The sequence below is a fragment of the Cetorhinus maximus genome, chromosome 4, assembly GCF_964194155.1.
Source record: "Cetorhinus maximus chromosome 4, sCetMax3.hap1.1, whole genome shotgun sequence".
NCBI classification, from domain to species: domain Eukaryota; kingdom Metazoa; phylum Chordata; class Chondrichthyes; order Lamniformes; family Cetorhinidae; genus Cetorhinus; species Cetorhinus maximus.
Window position 1 is genome coordinate 168,131,385 of NC_135882.1, and position 14,814 is coordinate 168,146,198.

General features: G+C 44.6%; 1 protein-coding gene across 3 annotated transcripts in view; it reads right to left on the reverse strand.

Annotated features, from left to right (window-relative positions):
- Window positions 1-11,804: 11,804 nt before the first annotated feature.
- The window catches only part of vps13b (vacuolar protein sorting 13 homolog B), a 1,109,808-nt gene continuing 1,106,798 nt past the window's right edge, over window positions 11,805-14,814 (reverse strand). For all 3 annotated transcript variants that reach the window (XM_078541117.1, XM_078541119.1, XM_078541118.1), the window contains exon 62: window positions 11,805-12,349. In XM_078541117.1, coding sequence (XP_078397243.1) covers window positions 12,101-12,349 — 249 coding nt within the window. In that variant the 3' untranslated portion in view covers window positions 11,805-12,100. The remainder of the gene's footprint in view (window positions 12,350-14,814) is intronic.

A 14,814-nucleotide genomic window follows, 5' to 3' on the forward strand; every position in this document is an offset into this window, starting at 1 on the left:
TCCGCCCACATTGGTGGGAAAACAAACCAACGTGTCTCACAACAGCATATATAAGGCCTGCACCTGTCAGGCTGCACTTCACTCAGGACTTCAAGGTTTGTTTGCCTACCTTGCTTCAGCCAGCACTCGCAGTCATCACCGCCAGGCCTCACAGACAGCACCACGTCACTTTTAGGGGGGCTTACGGATAAGTCTCTATCTACCAGATCAACCACATGTGGGTGGCTTTTCAACAGCTGCAGGGCAAGGCCTTGCGAGGGGAAGGGGGACAAGTGGCCTCAGGCAAGGGAAGAGGCTGCAGGGTGAGAGCTGTGCTGGGGAAGGAGGGGGTATCCCAGGGTGTGTGTGGGGGCACATGTTGAACTGTGCAAGTGGCCTCAAGATGGTGAGGGTTGAGTAGGCAGTCTCCTAAGAGATGAGGCCAAATAGGGATGTAAGGGTATGTGTGTGAGAGAGCGAGTGGTGATGTCCCTTGAGCTGGCAGTGAGTGAGATGCCAGTGAATGTGCGATGGGCTTGAGTGTGTGAGTTTAGAGTGATGAGATGGTTGCCATACCCTGGCTGCACGGATGAGATCATTCATCCTCTATCTGCATTGGATGGCCAACCTCTTCTGTGCAACATTGGCACTGACCACCACTGCCATCGCCTCCCAAACCAATGTGGTAATGTAGCTGCCCTCCTGTGGCCAGAGTGGAGGTAGAGGGCATCACAGTGGGGCCTCCACGGCATCCAAAAGGCGCTGGAGGGCTGCAGTCTGCTTGCCTTTCGGGATCACGTCTTTGCTGCAGTCCTGGACTGGAAACGCTGAGCGCGGCTGTACTTTAAACGTGGTGCCTGGTGTGATGTGGCGACGAGGTGATGGCGTGGCAGGCGAATCGGAGCCCGCCCACCATGGGAACGGCATGTGAACCGTGAACGCATAAACAACGCGGCGGGGTTGGGACGATATACGGTGTGAGAAGCTGCCGCGGGGGCCGGCAGGTAAAACATCGTTTTACTCGTCTGCTGCCGCACTGAGTACCAATCGGGGATGATTCCGCCCCAAGTCTCTGAGTGAGGTATCGAGTCAGCGCAGGGGGAGCAGGGCGGATGGCACAGCAGCACCCCGATTCCCTTGTTTAACTGCATGTATGCAGATACCGGGAGCCGCTGTTGGATTTACACTTTAATAACAGGGAGCGCTGAAAACTTGTTGATAATCCGATGCAAAATGTGGACCTGCTTTATTTCGCCCAGACTGTTACTTCATCATTCAGAGATACAACTGAACAAGGCTCTGTCAAAGCCCCTCAAATGGGAATAGTTCACCTTCCGACATCATTCCCAGGAGCTCCGCAGCAGGTGCAGTGCTTCGGGCTATCAACATTCTTCAAAAACCTAAATCCAGGTATGTAAATTCTAAACAAACGATCGGCTCAAAGGAAGCACTCTGCAGTGCACCACCGAAAATGGCAGTGAAAACAGGGTCAAAACAACCAGGGTAATTGGACAGGTCTTTCAAACCGCTTATATCGCACAATGGGGATGAATGGCCTCCTTCTGTGCCATATATAATTAAGAAAAAAAGATAAAACTGAAATCATTTATGGACTACTTGGAATATACAACATAGAAACACTCCAGATAAAAGCAAAACACTGCGGATGCTGGAAACCTGAAACAAAAACAAAAATTGCTGGAAAGACTCAGCAGGTCTGACAGCATCTGTGGAGAGAAAGACAGGGTTAACGTTTCGACTCCGTATGACTCTTCTTCAGAGCTAAAGAGAAGTAAAAATGTGGTGAAATTTATACTGTTTAAGGGGGGGTGGGACAGGTGAAGCTGGATAGAGGGCCAGTGATAGGTGGAGGCAAAGGAGAGATTGCAAAAGATGTCATTAACTAAAGGTCGAAGGGGTGTTGATGGTGGTGATAATGGCTGTCATCTCAAAGCTGTCCTTGCCCCCAGTTTCATCTTATTCTTCATCTCGTCCGACACCTGAACAAGAAACTTTGTCTCTTTCTTTCAGCTGCTAAGGAACGCAAGCTCCAGTGACCCATTGATACCAACGCCCATCCAGGACCCTCCACCCCCGCCCATCTCTCTGTCCCCATCCCATCTTCCAACCCCAGCCCTGGCCGTGTATTCACCATACTCCCTGACCTTCCCCACTCTGATGCTGAACGTTCAGTGCTCAGCAAAGGACTCAGTTTCATACCCTTACGCCCTCACCTCAATGAATTTCGGGCTCGGCACGATGCTGAACTCTTCTTCCGCCGCCTTCATCTCCGTGCTCACTTCTTTGGGCAGGAGTCTTCCCCTCGTTCAACGGATCCTTTCACTGGTCTCCAGTGTTCTCCCTCCACCTGGACCCCTGCCTCTGGCCTCTTACCTACTCTAACTCTTTTCATTGAGAACTGTCGGTGTGACATCAGCCATCTCAATTTCTCTGCTCCTCTCACCCACTCTAACCTGTCTCTCTCTGAACTTGCCGCACTCCGTTCTCTCAGGTTCAACCCTGACTTTGTCATCAAACCTGCTGATAAGGGTGGTGCTGTTGTTGTCTGGCGTACTGACCTCTATCTCACAGAAGCTGAGTGCCAACTTGCAGACACTTCCTCCTACCTCCCCCTGGACCATGACCCCACCACTGAACATCAAGCCGTTGTTTCCAGGGTTGTCAGTGACCTCATCTCCTCTGGTGATCTTCCCTCCACAGCTTCCAACCTCATAGTCTCCCAATCTTGGACAGCCCGCTTCTACCTCCTCCCCAAAATCCACAAGCAGGATTGTCCCGGCAGACCGATCGTGTCAGCCTGTTCCTGCCCCATGGAACTCATTTCTTCCTATCTTGACTCCGTTCTCTTTCCCCTTGCCCAGTGTCTTCCCACCTACATCCGTGATTCCTCTGATGCCCTACATCATATCAACAATTTCCAGTTCCCTGGCCCCAACCGCCTCCTCTTCACCATGGACGTCCAACCCCTCTATACCTTCATCCCCCACCGGGATGGTCTGATGGCTCTCCGCTTCTTCCTCGAACAGAGGCCCGAAAAATCCCCATCCACCACTACTCTCCTCCGTTTGGCTGAACTTGTTCTCTCACTGAACAAATTCTCCTTAAATTCATCTCACTTCCTCCAAATAAAAGGTGTGGCTATGGGCACCCACATGGGCCCCAGTTATGCCTGTCTCTTTATGGGGTATGTGGAATATTCCTTATTCCAGTCCTACTCAGGCCCCCTCCCACAACTCTTTCTCCGGTACATCGATGATTACTTCGGTGCTGCTTCATGCTCTCGTCTGGACCTGGAAAAATTTATTAATTTTGCTTCCAATCTCCACCCCTCCATCATTTTCACATGGTCCATCTCTGACACTTCCCTTCCCTTCCTTGACCTCTCTGCCTCAATTTCTGGCGATAGATTGTCCACCAATATTCATTACAAGCCTACCGACTCCCTCAGTTACATCGACTACAGCTCCTCACACCCCGCTTCCTGTAAGGACTCCATCCCATTCTCTCAGTTCCTTCGCCTCCGTTGCATCTGTTCCGATGATGCCACTTTCCAAAACAGTGCTTCTGACATGTCTTCCTTCTTCCTAAACCGAGGTTTCCCATCCACGGTGGTTGACAGGGCCCTCAACCCTGTCCGACCCATCCCCTGCACCTCTGCCCTCACACCTTCCTCTCCCTCCCAGAACAATGATAGGGTCGCCTTTGTCCTCACTTTTCACCCCACCAGCCTCCGCATTCAAAGGATCACCCTCCGCCATTTCCGCCAACTCCAGCATGATGCCACCACCAAACACATCTTCCCTTCACCCCCAGCCATTCCCTCCGGGACACCCTGGTCCACTCCTCCATCACCCGCAACACCACAACCCCCTCCCACGGCACCTTCCCATGCAATCGTAGAAGGTGCAACACCTGCCCCTTTACTTCCCCCCTCCTCATCTTGCTTCACTTGCACTTCCCTCAATTTGGTCTACTGCATTCGCTGCTCCCAATGCGGTCTCCTCTTCGGTCTGTCCACAAGCATGACCCAGACCTTCCTGTCGCTTGCCATTTCAACACACCACCCTGCTCTCATGCCCACATGTCCATCCTTGGCCTGCTGCAATGTTCCAGTGAAGCTCAACGCAAACTGGAGGAACAGCACCTCATCTTCCGACTAGGCACTTTACAGTCTTCCGAAATTAACATTGAGTTCAACAACTTCAGATCATGAACTCTCTCCTCCATCCTCGCCCCTTTTATTCCCCTTTTTTCAAATAGTTATTTTTTAATTTTTATATATATATATTTTCCCCACCTATCTTTACTATTAGTTTTTAAAATTTATTTCCATTCCTTGTTTTATCCCCACCTTTTAGCCTATTTTGAACTTTTTTCCCACACCATCCCCTGCCCCGCCCCACCCCCACTAGGGCCATCTGTCACTTGCTCATTCTTTCTACTCTTAATGTCACCATTAGCACCTCCTTTAGCCAGTATCACCACCGTCAACACCCCTTCGACCTTTTGTTTATGACATCTTTTGCAATCTCTCTTTTGCCTCCACCTTCAAACCTTACTTCATTCAACCCTATCAATCTCTCCTTCTATTCCTTTCTCCCTCATGTCATTGTCTATCTTCTGCTTTAAGGCATCTACGCTATTCTCCTCAACTGCTCACTGTGGCAGCAAGCTCCTCATTCAAACCACTCTCTGGGTAAAGAAGCTCCTCCTGAATTCCCTGATTCCCTGACTAGCAATCCAGAGGGCCAGGCTAATGATCTGAGGGCACAGGTAATTGGTGGAATTTAAATTCAATTAATAAATCTGGAATTAAAAGCTAGTCTCAGTAATGGCGTCCATGAAATTATCACTGATTGTTTAAAAATAAACCCTCTGGTTCACCAATGTCCTTTAGGAAAGGAAACCTCACTCCACAAGGCACTGACTCATGCCTGAGTTATGCCAGCAATTGAACGAAAGGCATGATTCATATGGGCCTGGCTTTTGCAGCCAGAAATAAAGTGGTGGCACTGGGTCATGCTTACCCAGTCTGGCTTCCATGAGACTCCAGACCCACATCAATGTGGTTGACTCTTAGCTCCCCTCAGATATGGTCCAGCAAGCCACTCAGTTCAAGGGCAATTAGGGACGTATAACAAATGCTGGCCCGGCCAGTGGTGCCCACATCTCACGAAAGAATAAATAAAAGTATTTGTTCCACACGGTAGCCAAATATCCTAACCAGCTTTCTGGGACTATAGCGGAATAAAATTGTGTTTTTCAAAAAAATTTTTCATGTAGGTTGTAGATCCTTGGAAGCAATTTTCCTGTGATTGAAATATCTGTGTCTATAGATATATAATGTTCAAATGCTAAACTATTACAACTTTGCCCCACAGTTAAACCATTATTGTAGAATCAACATTGTTGCCAGATCAGCCATGATCTTACTGAATGGTGTAAAAGCATCGAGGGGCTGAATAAACGACTCCTATTCCTGAGTTCTTCTGCTTTGACTGTTCTATGGCTCCAATCCATGATCAGTTTGGAGCAATGTTAATTCTCTTCCCTATATGGGAGTTTGCTGTGATTCTTCTCCAATGGAGTTTTTCACTGCAGTTTATCCCCAGTGGAACCATCTCATCCTGGAAGAAGTGCAAGATTTTTTTGTTGTAGGACAAAACAGGAGATCATACTACAGGCGGCAATTTGCTAAATACTATACTCTTAATATAAGACATCTGCGGGACCCATTATGTTTACATCTTTCGCTGGCTGCTAACTCATGTGCAACTAACTGAAACAACATCTCTCCTTTGAAGTCTGCCCACAAACCCTTCACAAAAGGAATCAGTTTCATTTGGTGGACAAACTCAGAATGTTACATAAATATAACTTTTTTTTTAATATAAACTTAACCCAAACATTTCTGCAGGATGGTCTCAGGGGGATTCAAGTGGGGAGAAGTACGCTAGGAATGGCAGATACAATCTATAACAGTCCTTCAAGAATTCCAAGGCAAATGAACTAAAATAGAGTGGCTACTGAACATTATTCAATATAGTTTCATGATGAGCACACTTGCACAGTGCTATCGAGGCTGTTTTTTTTTTTCCACAGCATTCACTCCGCAAGGCACTGACTCATGCCTGAGTTATGCCAGCAACTGAACGAAAGGCATGATTCATATGGGCCTGGATTTTGCAGCCAGAAATGAAGTGGTGGCACTCGCCGCTGACCTCGAAGAAAGCTGCCCACAATGGTACCACAGTCTCTGGTGTGGATTTCCTCTTCTACAAAGTCAATTTGAATCTGGCGCCAAGTCGAGGATATTTCCAGGCATCCATGCAACAGTAGCGTCATCCAGCAGAATAAGCAATCACAATGAAGTATTCCCACAGACAGAAAACCAGGAAGTAAAATGTGTTAATTGCCTTTCACTTTTAATATAATTTTACAGAGAGCGGAATAAATGATTGGGATGCACACTTGGGATTAAGGTAGAAGCTAAAATGTCATTAACAAATTTTATAAAGTAATTATTTTAAATTGTGCATGTTTTTTTATTAAAATGGGAGAAATTTGAAATTCCACAAATGCAAAATTTGTTTTTCAGGGCCAGAGAAGTTGTTCAGCAGTAATTCCGAACTTAACATGCCATTAGAAACCCAGTTACACCTCATTCAACAAGGTGAAACTCTTTCAAGGATTTTCACAATCAGGCCAATAGCAAAAAGGGCAAGTTTTCACTCATTCAGCGATTTCTAATTGCTTGCGGTCTGCAGGGGACTTGAAGAATGCACCTTACGGAGAAGCATCACTGACAACAACTTTTAGATCTCCGTGTTCAATGACGCATGCGCAGACTCCAGAAGTTAATTGCCATCAGCTGCAAAGAAGTAATGACAGTGAACATCGACTGTTACCAGGCAGTGTGATTATCTAGAAGCATGGTGAAAAACAAATGCAAAACCTTCCATTGTTGGAGACAATCCTAGAAGCAATAACAGAAAATTGTTGACAGAGCAGAAACCAAGGATACCTGTATTTATACAGGACAATCATATATTAAGGTTCAATGTGAAGTTCTATTTGACACTTCTAACTTCTTTCCAGTGATTACAACAAACTAGCTGACTTCAACATCCAGCATGTTAGCGAACAATATGAAATGAACCTTAGTAGCTGTTGTGCAAATGTTGTTATTTAGACACAGATTATTTGAAAAGAAAATCGAAACCAGATGCGGTAAATGCATACTTTAAAGAGGTGCGTTCAAGAAAGTTGACAGTTTCAAAGTCTAGCAGAGCTGAAACGTCATTGGATTTCTGCCATAAATCAGTCAAGAGTCATGTTAGACTGCCATCGATGACGTGGCAATTGGAATGAAGACAAAACACCTTCACCATCAAATACGCTCATTAAATGAGCAGAATAGGTTCCTTTTGGTTTTGCACCTGACCACAACAGAGTGGAATAAGTTCGTGGAATTTTGGCCTTTCCCTTTGAAGAGAGCAGAATGAGTTTTTGTTTGTTTGTGTGTGTGTGTGTGTACACTACGCATACTGAATCTAGATTTATACCTCCTGTTGTGAACATCTGTGTTATTTCATCTGCCTTTGCAAATGTCCAGTACTGTCCTGCATCTGTTAACTTTTACAAGTTGGTTCAATTTCCTGTCCATCTTTTCTGAAAGCTTTGTGCAACTCGTACGCTTATCTGGTCTGTACACGTTGCAACACTATTTATATTCAATTTCTTTCCAATCGTGAACGACGTTCAGCCGCTGCATGATCCATTTTGGAGTTGTGTACTCGATTACACTTGATATATATCATTTTCATGTCAGAGGGAGGAATCTTATATCCATGAATCATTGTTCCAAGATATAAAAAAGGGCTGCATACAAAAACACCAGACAGAATGAAAATGAATGGGTAATTCTCCTGGTCGCATTGTTGTGCAAGAGTGCAAAACTCTTCTCCAGCACTTTGTTGGAGAAATCGCCCTACTTTTATCAGAGAAGCTGCTGTGGTTTCGGTCATGTGTTCTGTTTGCTGCAGAGGCGTTATTTAAATTTAAGTGATTGCCCTTGTTCAGAGGGCATTTAAGAGTCAACCACATTGCTGTGGCTCTGGAGTCACATGTAGGTCAGACCAGGTGAGGACAGCAGATTTCCTTCCCTAAAGGGCATTAGGGAACCAGATGGGTTTTTGCAACAATCTTAATTCTGGATTTTTACTGAATTCAAATTTCACCATCTGCCGTGGTGAGATTCGAACCCAGGTCATCAACCTGGGTCTCGGGAATACTAGTCCAGTGACAATACCACCATGCCACCACCTCCCCAATAGACTCTTTAGGCTTGTTGCTGTGCTGAACGTTGCATCAAAGAAATAGATCCTGTTTGCTGTAAGATAGCCAGATGGCTGTGAATTCTGCCATATGTCTCGCCCTGCCTCCAATTTATTGGCTGACACATTGCAACTCATTGGCTAACTCAGCGGTGTTAATAAACTGACAAAAAAGGGCAAAAAAACAATCGTCATGCCTCTAAATACCCAGCTTATTCATTAGATGGTAAACCTTGTGAGCTATCTTCTACAACCACTGGGAATGCTAAGTAAAGAGTACAAAATCAAGGAGATTATGTTAAATCTTTATAAATCACTGCGTTCGGCCCCCAACTGGAATGCTGTACATAATTCTGGGCTCTGCACTTTAGGAAGGATGTCAAAGAGGGCACAGAGGAGTTTTATGAGAATGGCATCAGGGATGAGGGATTATCCTCCTTAGAGCAGAGAAGGTTAATGGTACACTTCATAAAGATGTTCAAAATTATGAAGGAACGTGGTAGCGTTAACAAAAGGGAAACCATTTCCACTTGCATGAAGGTCAGTAACCAAATTAAGTAAATTGGCAAAAGAACCAGACGCAAGATGAGAATTTTTTTCACACGAGTTGTCATTATCTGGAATGCACTGCCCAGAGGGTGATGAAAACAGATTCAATGTTATATTCCCAAAGGGGAATTGGATAAATATTTGAAAGTAAAAAATATGCAGGGCTATGGGGAAAAGAGCATGTGAGTTGGATTTATTGAATAATTCTTCCGAAGAGCCAGCAGAGGCACAACAGGCCCAATGGCCTCCTTCAGTGCTGCATCATTCTGCGATTCTAGTTCCAGGCTCTGGAATTCCCTCCCCAAACCTCTCTCTCCTCCTGTAAGTCACTATCTAAAACCTACCTCTTTAAGCAAGTTCTTGGTCACCTGTCCTAACATCATTTTATGTGGTACTGAAACAAAATACTGCGGATGCTGGAAATCTGACATAGAAACAGAAAGTTCCGGAAATACTCTGAGGGTCTGAAGATAAGTCATATCCGACCCGAAACTTTAACTCTGTTCCTCTCTCCACAGGTGCTGCACTTTCTGGTTTTACACCACTTTGTGGGTTGGTATCAAATTTTATCCGATGATGCTCCTGTGAAGCAACTTGGGATGTTTTACTATGTTAAAGGTGCACGATAAACAAGAGGTATTGCTATTGACTGGCTTGGGTTGGTGCTTGATAATAAAGCCGTCTCATCGCCTCTCTGATCGAATGATTGGAGAGACTTCTCACTTGCTCTGCACAAATTCTATTACAATCATGTTGCCATGGAAATCCCTCGGGATATAATCCTAAACTGGAGTATTGTGTCCAATTCTGGGCAACACACCTTAGGGGGGATGTGAAGGCATTAGAGAGGAAGCAGAGATGATTCGCAAGAGTGCCCAGGGATGACGAACTTCAGTCATGTGGATAGATTTGAGAAGCTGGGCTTGTTCTCCTTAGAGAAGACAAGATTAAGAGGTTTAATAGAGGTATTCAAAATCATGAGGAGTATGGACAGAGCTATAGGGAGAAACTTCCTGTTGGCAGAAGGGTTGAGAGCCAGAGGGCACCGTTTTAAGGTGATCTGCAAAAAAAAAAAGCAACGGCGACATAAGAAAAAACTTTTTATGGATTGAGTGGTTAGGATCTGGAATGCGCTGCCAGCAGATTCAATCGAGGCTTTCAAAAGGGAATTGGATAACTATCTAAATAGCTCTTACAGGCATGGACGTAATGGGTCAAATGGCCTGCCTTTTCTCATTAATGGCCAGCATTTATTGCCCATCCCTAATTGCCCTTGTTCACAGGGCATTTAAGAGTCAACCACATTCTGGTAAGGACAGCAGATTTCCTTCCCTAAAGGACATTAGTGAACTAGATGAGTTTTTACCCATTTACAACAATGATTTTGTGGCCATCATCAGACGTTTAACTCCAGATTTTTATTGAATTCAAATTTTTATTGAAATGCCATGGTGGGATTTGAAACCAGGTCCCCAGATCATTACTCTGGGTCTCTGGAATACTAGCCCAGTGACAATATCACTATGCCGCCATCTCTTTCTAAGCTGTAATCATTCTATGAGCCTATGGTGATTAATTTCACAGAGTGCCTATTGGCACTGCCTGCCACCACTGACCATGCAGGACTTTTCAGGGTTAGTGGGATGGCATCAAACTTGCCCAGGGAAGGTGAGCACCTGCATCTCTGGAGATCCTAATGCTTACCCACCATTGATGAGGTGGGGAGATGGTTACTTAGTGCCTCACTATATCCTCCTCAGCACCCACCCCCCCCAGCAACATTTGCTTGGAGGTTTGGGCCACTTCTATTAGTGAGGCCCACTCGTTTCCACTGACATGTCTTAGCTCAACCGGTTGGTGGGGCTTTAGGCTGGCTACATTTGGATACAGAAGAACATAAACCTCACAAACAACAGGGCCACTGGGCTGAAAAATGGAGAAAAGGCATTGCAGAAGAACAATGCAGTTGGAAGTGTTAAAGGCTGTAGTGAGGTTTAGGATAAGGGGTGGGGAGAGATTTGGGATAGTCCATCACCGTTGCAAGTCTAGTAGAATTGTATTGGTTAGGCCCTGGAGGCTGAAACCATTTGGAACATAGCAACAGGAACAGTCCTTTAGCCATCTGAGTTCCAGGCTAAAGGTTATTTGTAACACCACAAAAGCTGGGAGAAAACATCTGTTTGCATTTATATAGCACCCTTATCATAGTTAATTGTCCCAAGGCTCTTCACATGGATGTTACCAAACAACAATTGATACTGAGGCATATAAGGAGATATTGGGACAAGCGACCTAAAGCTTGGTCAAAGAGGTAGGCTTTAAGAAGGTTTCTTAAAGAAGGAGAGAGAGGTAGAGAGGAGGAGAGGTTTAGGAAGAGAACTGCAGAGATGTGGGCCTTTGCCACCGAAAGCATGGTCATCGGGGTGGGGGGCAATGAAAAACAAGGACCTCAACAGGTCAGAATTGGAGCAGCACAGATATCTCGGAGGTTTGCGGGGTTGGAGGAGATTACAGAGAAAGAGGGGAATGAAGCCGTGAAGGCATTTGAAAACAAGGACGAGAAGTTGAAAGTTGAGGCTCTGCCAGACCAGGAGCCCATGTAGGTCAGTGAGCACAGGGGTGATAGCAAGCATCAGAGTTTTGGATGAGCTTAAAATTACAGAGGGTAGAGTATGAGAGACCAGCCAGGAGATCGAGTGAGAGTACATCACAGAACTCCTAAACACTTTTGAAAGATTTTGAAACCTATCTGGTAGAAGATTTACCTGCACCAGTTACTCACTTTCTCAACCTCATTTGTTTAATAACAAGTGAGAAACTTTCACCTGACTACTTGTCTAACATATTAACCAGGAAGATTCTTTGATAATTTGCTGCTCACCTGTCGAACTATTTGCAAAATAAAATGGCATCATGCAATTCTGACATTAAAATTTATTTACTTCCAATATTTTCAGTTATATTAACAATTGTTTTGTTGACGTAATCATTACAGAATAATAAAATCTCCTTATTGACAGCACTTAACAAAGTTGCTTCAGCAGCATTAGTGGCCACATCCCTTTCATTAAACAGGTATTTACATAGTTCTTATGAAAAGATTACGCTGCACTTAACTGATGCTAATCAAGAGCTGAATGTCAAGCTGTTTAATCAGCAAAATGTAAGTATCTTCATCGTGAAAAATAATCTTTGACATTGTTGCACATTTCTGACTAGTAAAATCCTTTTCTCAGTGCCTTGTTTTTCACCATAGAAAACTTGCTCACAAACACAAGCCCAAAGTGGTGATCAACCAAGTATTGGTAAGTCTTGGTTCTGGTGGCAGGAGGATTAGCAACAACTACTTGAGAAGCCAGCTGCATGGCTGTGGTACTGGGAACAATGTAATGCGACGTTCTTGTGACATATTCCACCAGTCGATCATACTGCTGTTCAGAAAGTCTCTCTCGGATGCCATCTCCCTAAACAAGACAGAAAGAACCACATCAGCATTAATTGTCTAATTCAATGGGAATGCCAGGGCCGCTTCTTTACTACTTCTCGGCCTTACCACATGTCTTTATATAGAATTACATAGTAGTTACAGCAGAGAAACAGGCCACTTAGATGTGCAGTATGTGAAGCAGATGCTCTATGTGTGTATGTATTACACAAGCCTTGTCCCACACTATTCCATCTGACCCTATCAGCATAGCCTTCTGTTCATTTCTTCCTAATGTACTTACCTAGATTCCCTCTTAACCACTCTCTGGGTAAAGAGGTTTCTCCTGAACTACACATGGGGCTGAATTTTGCCGTTGGCAAGCAGATGCATAAAATGATGCGGGATGACGTCGGGCGGAACCTCCGACGTCACCCCGCCCCATTTAAATTTTCAGGAAGGCGGGGGCGCAGCAAAATCAGCTGTGCGCCCTCCGACCTATCAATGGCCAACTGAGGCCATTGACAGGATCATTAAAACAATGAAAGGACCTGCCCGTCCAACCTTAAGGTTGGTGGGCAGGCCAGGAGCCCCGGTGGGCAATAGAAAAAACATGAAACCTCATCCACCGGTGGGATGAGGTTTCACGTAGGGATTTTAAAAGTTTAATAAAGTTTTAGTGTAATTTATGAACATGTCCCATCTCGTGTGACATTGACACATGAGAGGGGCATGTTAAGGAATTTTTTTTCCCTCTATTTTTAACGTTTTTAAAACTGTCAGCGATCTCCCTGAGGCTGCATTTAGCCTCAGGGATATGTGCGCTCTTTCGTGCGCATGCGCGAAAGAGCGCACTCTCGCTTTTGGGGAATCCCTCCTCAGCCTGCACAGGGATAGCGCTTCCCGCCGGATGTCACGCTGGGTGGGCCTTAATTGGCCCGCCCACGTAAAATGGTGGCGAGGTCCGCTTCTCCGGCGGGGAGTGGCTCCCCACCCGCCAGAGATTGGGTCGGGCCCGCCCGCCCGACAGGCAGAAAATTCTGCCCATGGTTTTTTGGATTTATTACCACTTTCTCATTGCGTGTTATTTTTGATGCTTTGGGGTTAATTCTGGCTTTTGTTGATAGGGTAAAATGGATGATATTGATTCAGTCATCTGCTATACAGCTTTCCAAAGGAAATGAAAATTGGGAGGTGTGTTTATTGGGAGCTGAACCGATATAAGCCAAAGTCAAAAGGACCCCCATTATGTTTCTATATTATAACAAGGAAAACTGTTAAACTGGAAATCAGGATATAGTTATAGGAACACAGGAATGTTTTAGAGAACAGAAAGGCGATGAGGCGGACAATGCCTTTCCCTTTTTATCAGAAGCTCCATTTGTCCATTTATTCATCGAGGTGGCTCTCTCTAGACACACATCTGCATCAGTTTAAAATGTTTACTTCCGTCACCTCTATATGTTTTCCCAAAACTTTATTATCATTCCGGGGAATCTTCTCTCGTCTTTCTGTTTAGTCCTTACTTCCCAATTTTTAACGTGTAAGTGAATCTTTCACTGTGGTGTTTTTTTTTCTTCACCGATTACGATTTATTGACTTGTTCAGTCTCACAGCTCCCCTCCACACAACTCAGTGTCCCAATTGTCCCCTATTTATATGTGCTCAAAGACAATCAATACCCATCACTTGTTTCTCTTAACCTTAACAATGTAATTGACATTAACAAACCTTAAAATATAATTAACAAGACATTAACAAAAATAGAAGAATAAATGGAAAACCCTCTGCCTAATCATTTGTTTCATTTCCCCCTATAGGCAGGTGAATAATGAAGGACTGCCTTTCATAGTGATGTGTGTTATTATTGGCAAAAAACATTCAAGCAAATCATGTGTTGTTTTAGGTTACAGTGTTGGTTATGAGAAGCTTTAAATGAGTCACAAAAATACGCCTTTTGGATTAATGCACTGAAAATTAAATAAATGCCACTCCCAAAAAACAATTACTAAAAAATCTAAAAAGGTTATGTGATTAATTATACATGACTCAGTCTGAAACCAGTGACACTGAAAATTACAAGCTGCAGGCCACCTTCTATGCAGCAAGCCATCCAAAAGTCTGCTGCTGTAAACTATCCCACATCAAGTACTGTTCACCCATCACAACTGTGCTACATTGGTGCTTGGTCTGGCAACACCTTAATTTTACAATTCTCATCCTTGTTTTAAAGTTCCTCCATGGCTTTGTCCCTCCCAATCTTTGTAAGCTCCTTCTTTTCCACAACCCGCTGAGATATCTGCGTTCCTCTAATTCTGGCCTGTTGTGCCTTCCCAATCATAATCGCTCCATCTTTGTTGGCCGTGCCTTCAGTTGCCTAGGTTCTGAAGTTCCCTCCCTACACCTCTCGGCCTCTCTATCTTTCTTTTCCCCTTTAAGATACCCCCTAAAACCTACCTCTTTGACCAAACTTTTGGTTATCTAACCTAGTATTTCCTTATGTGG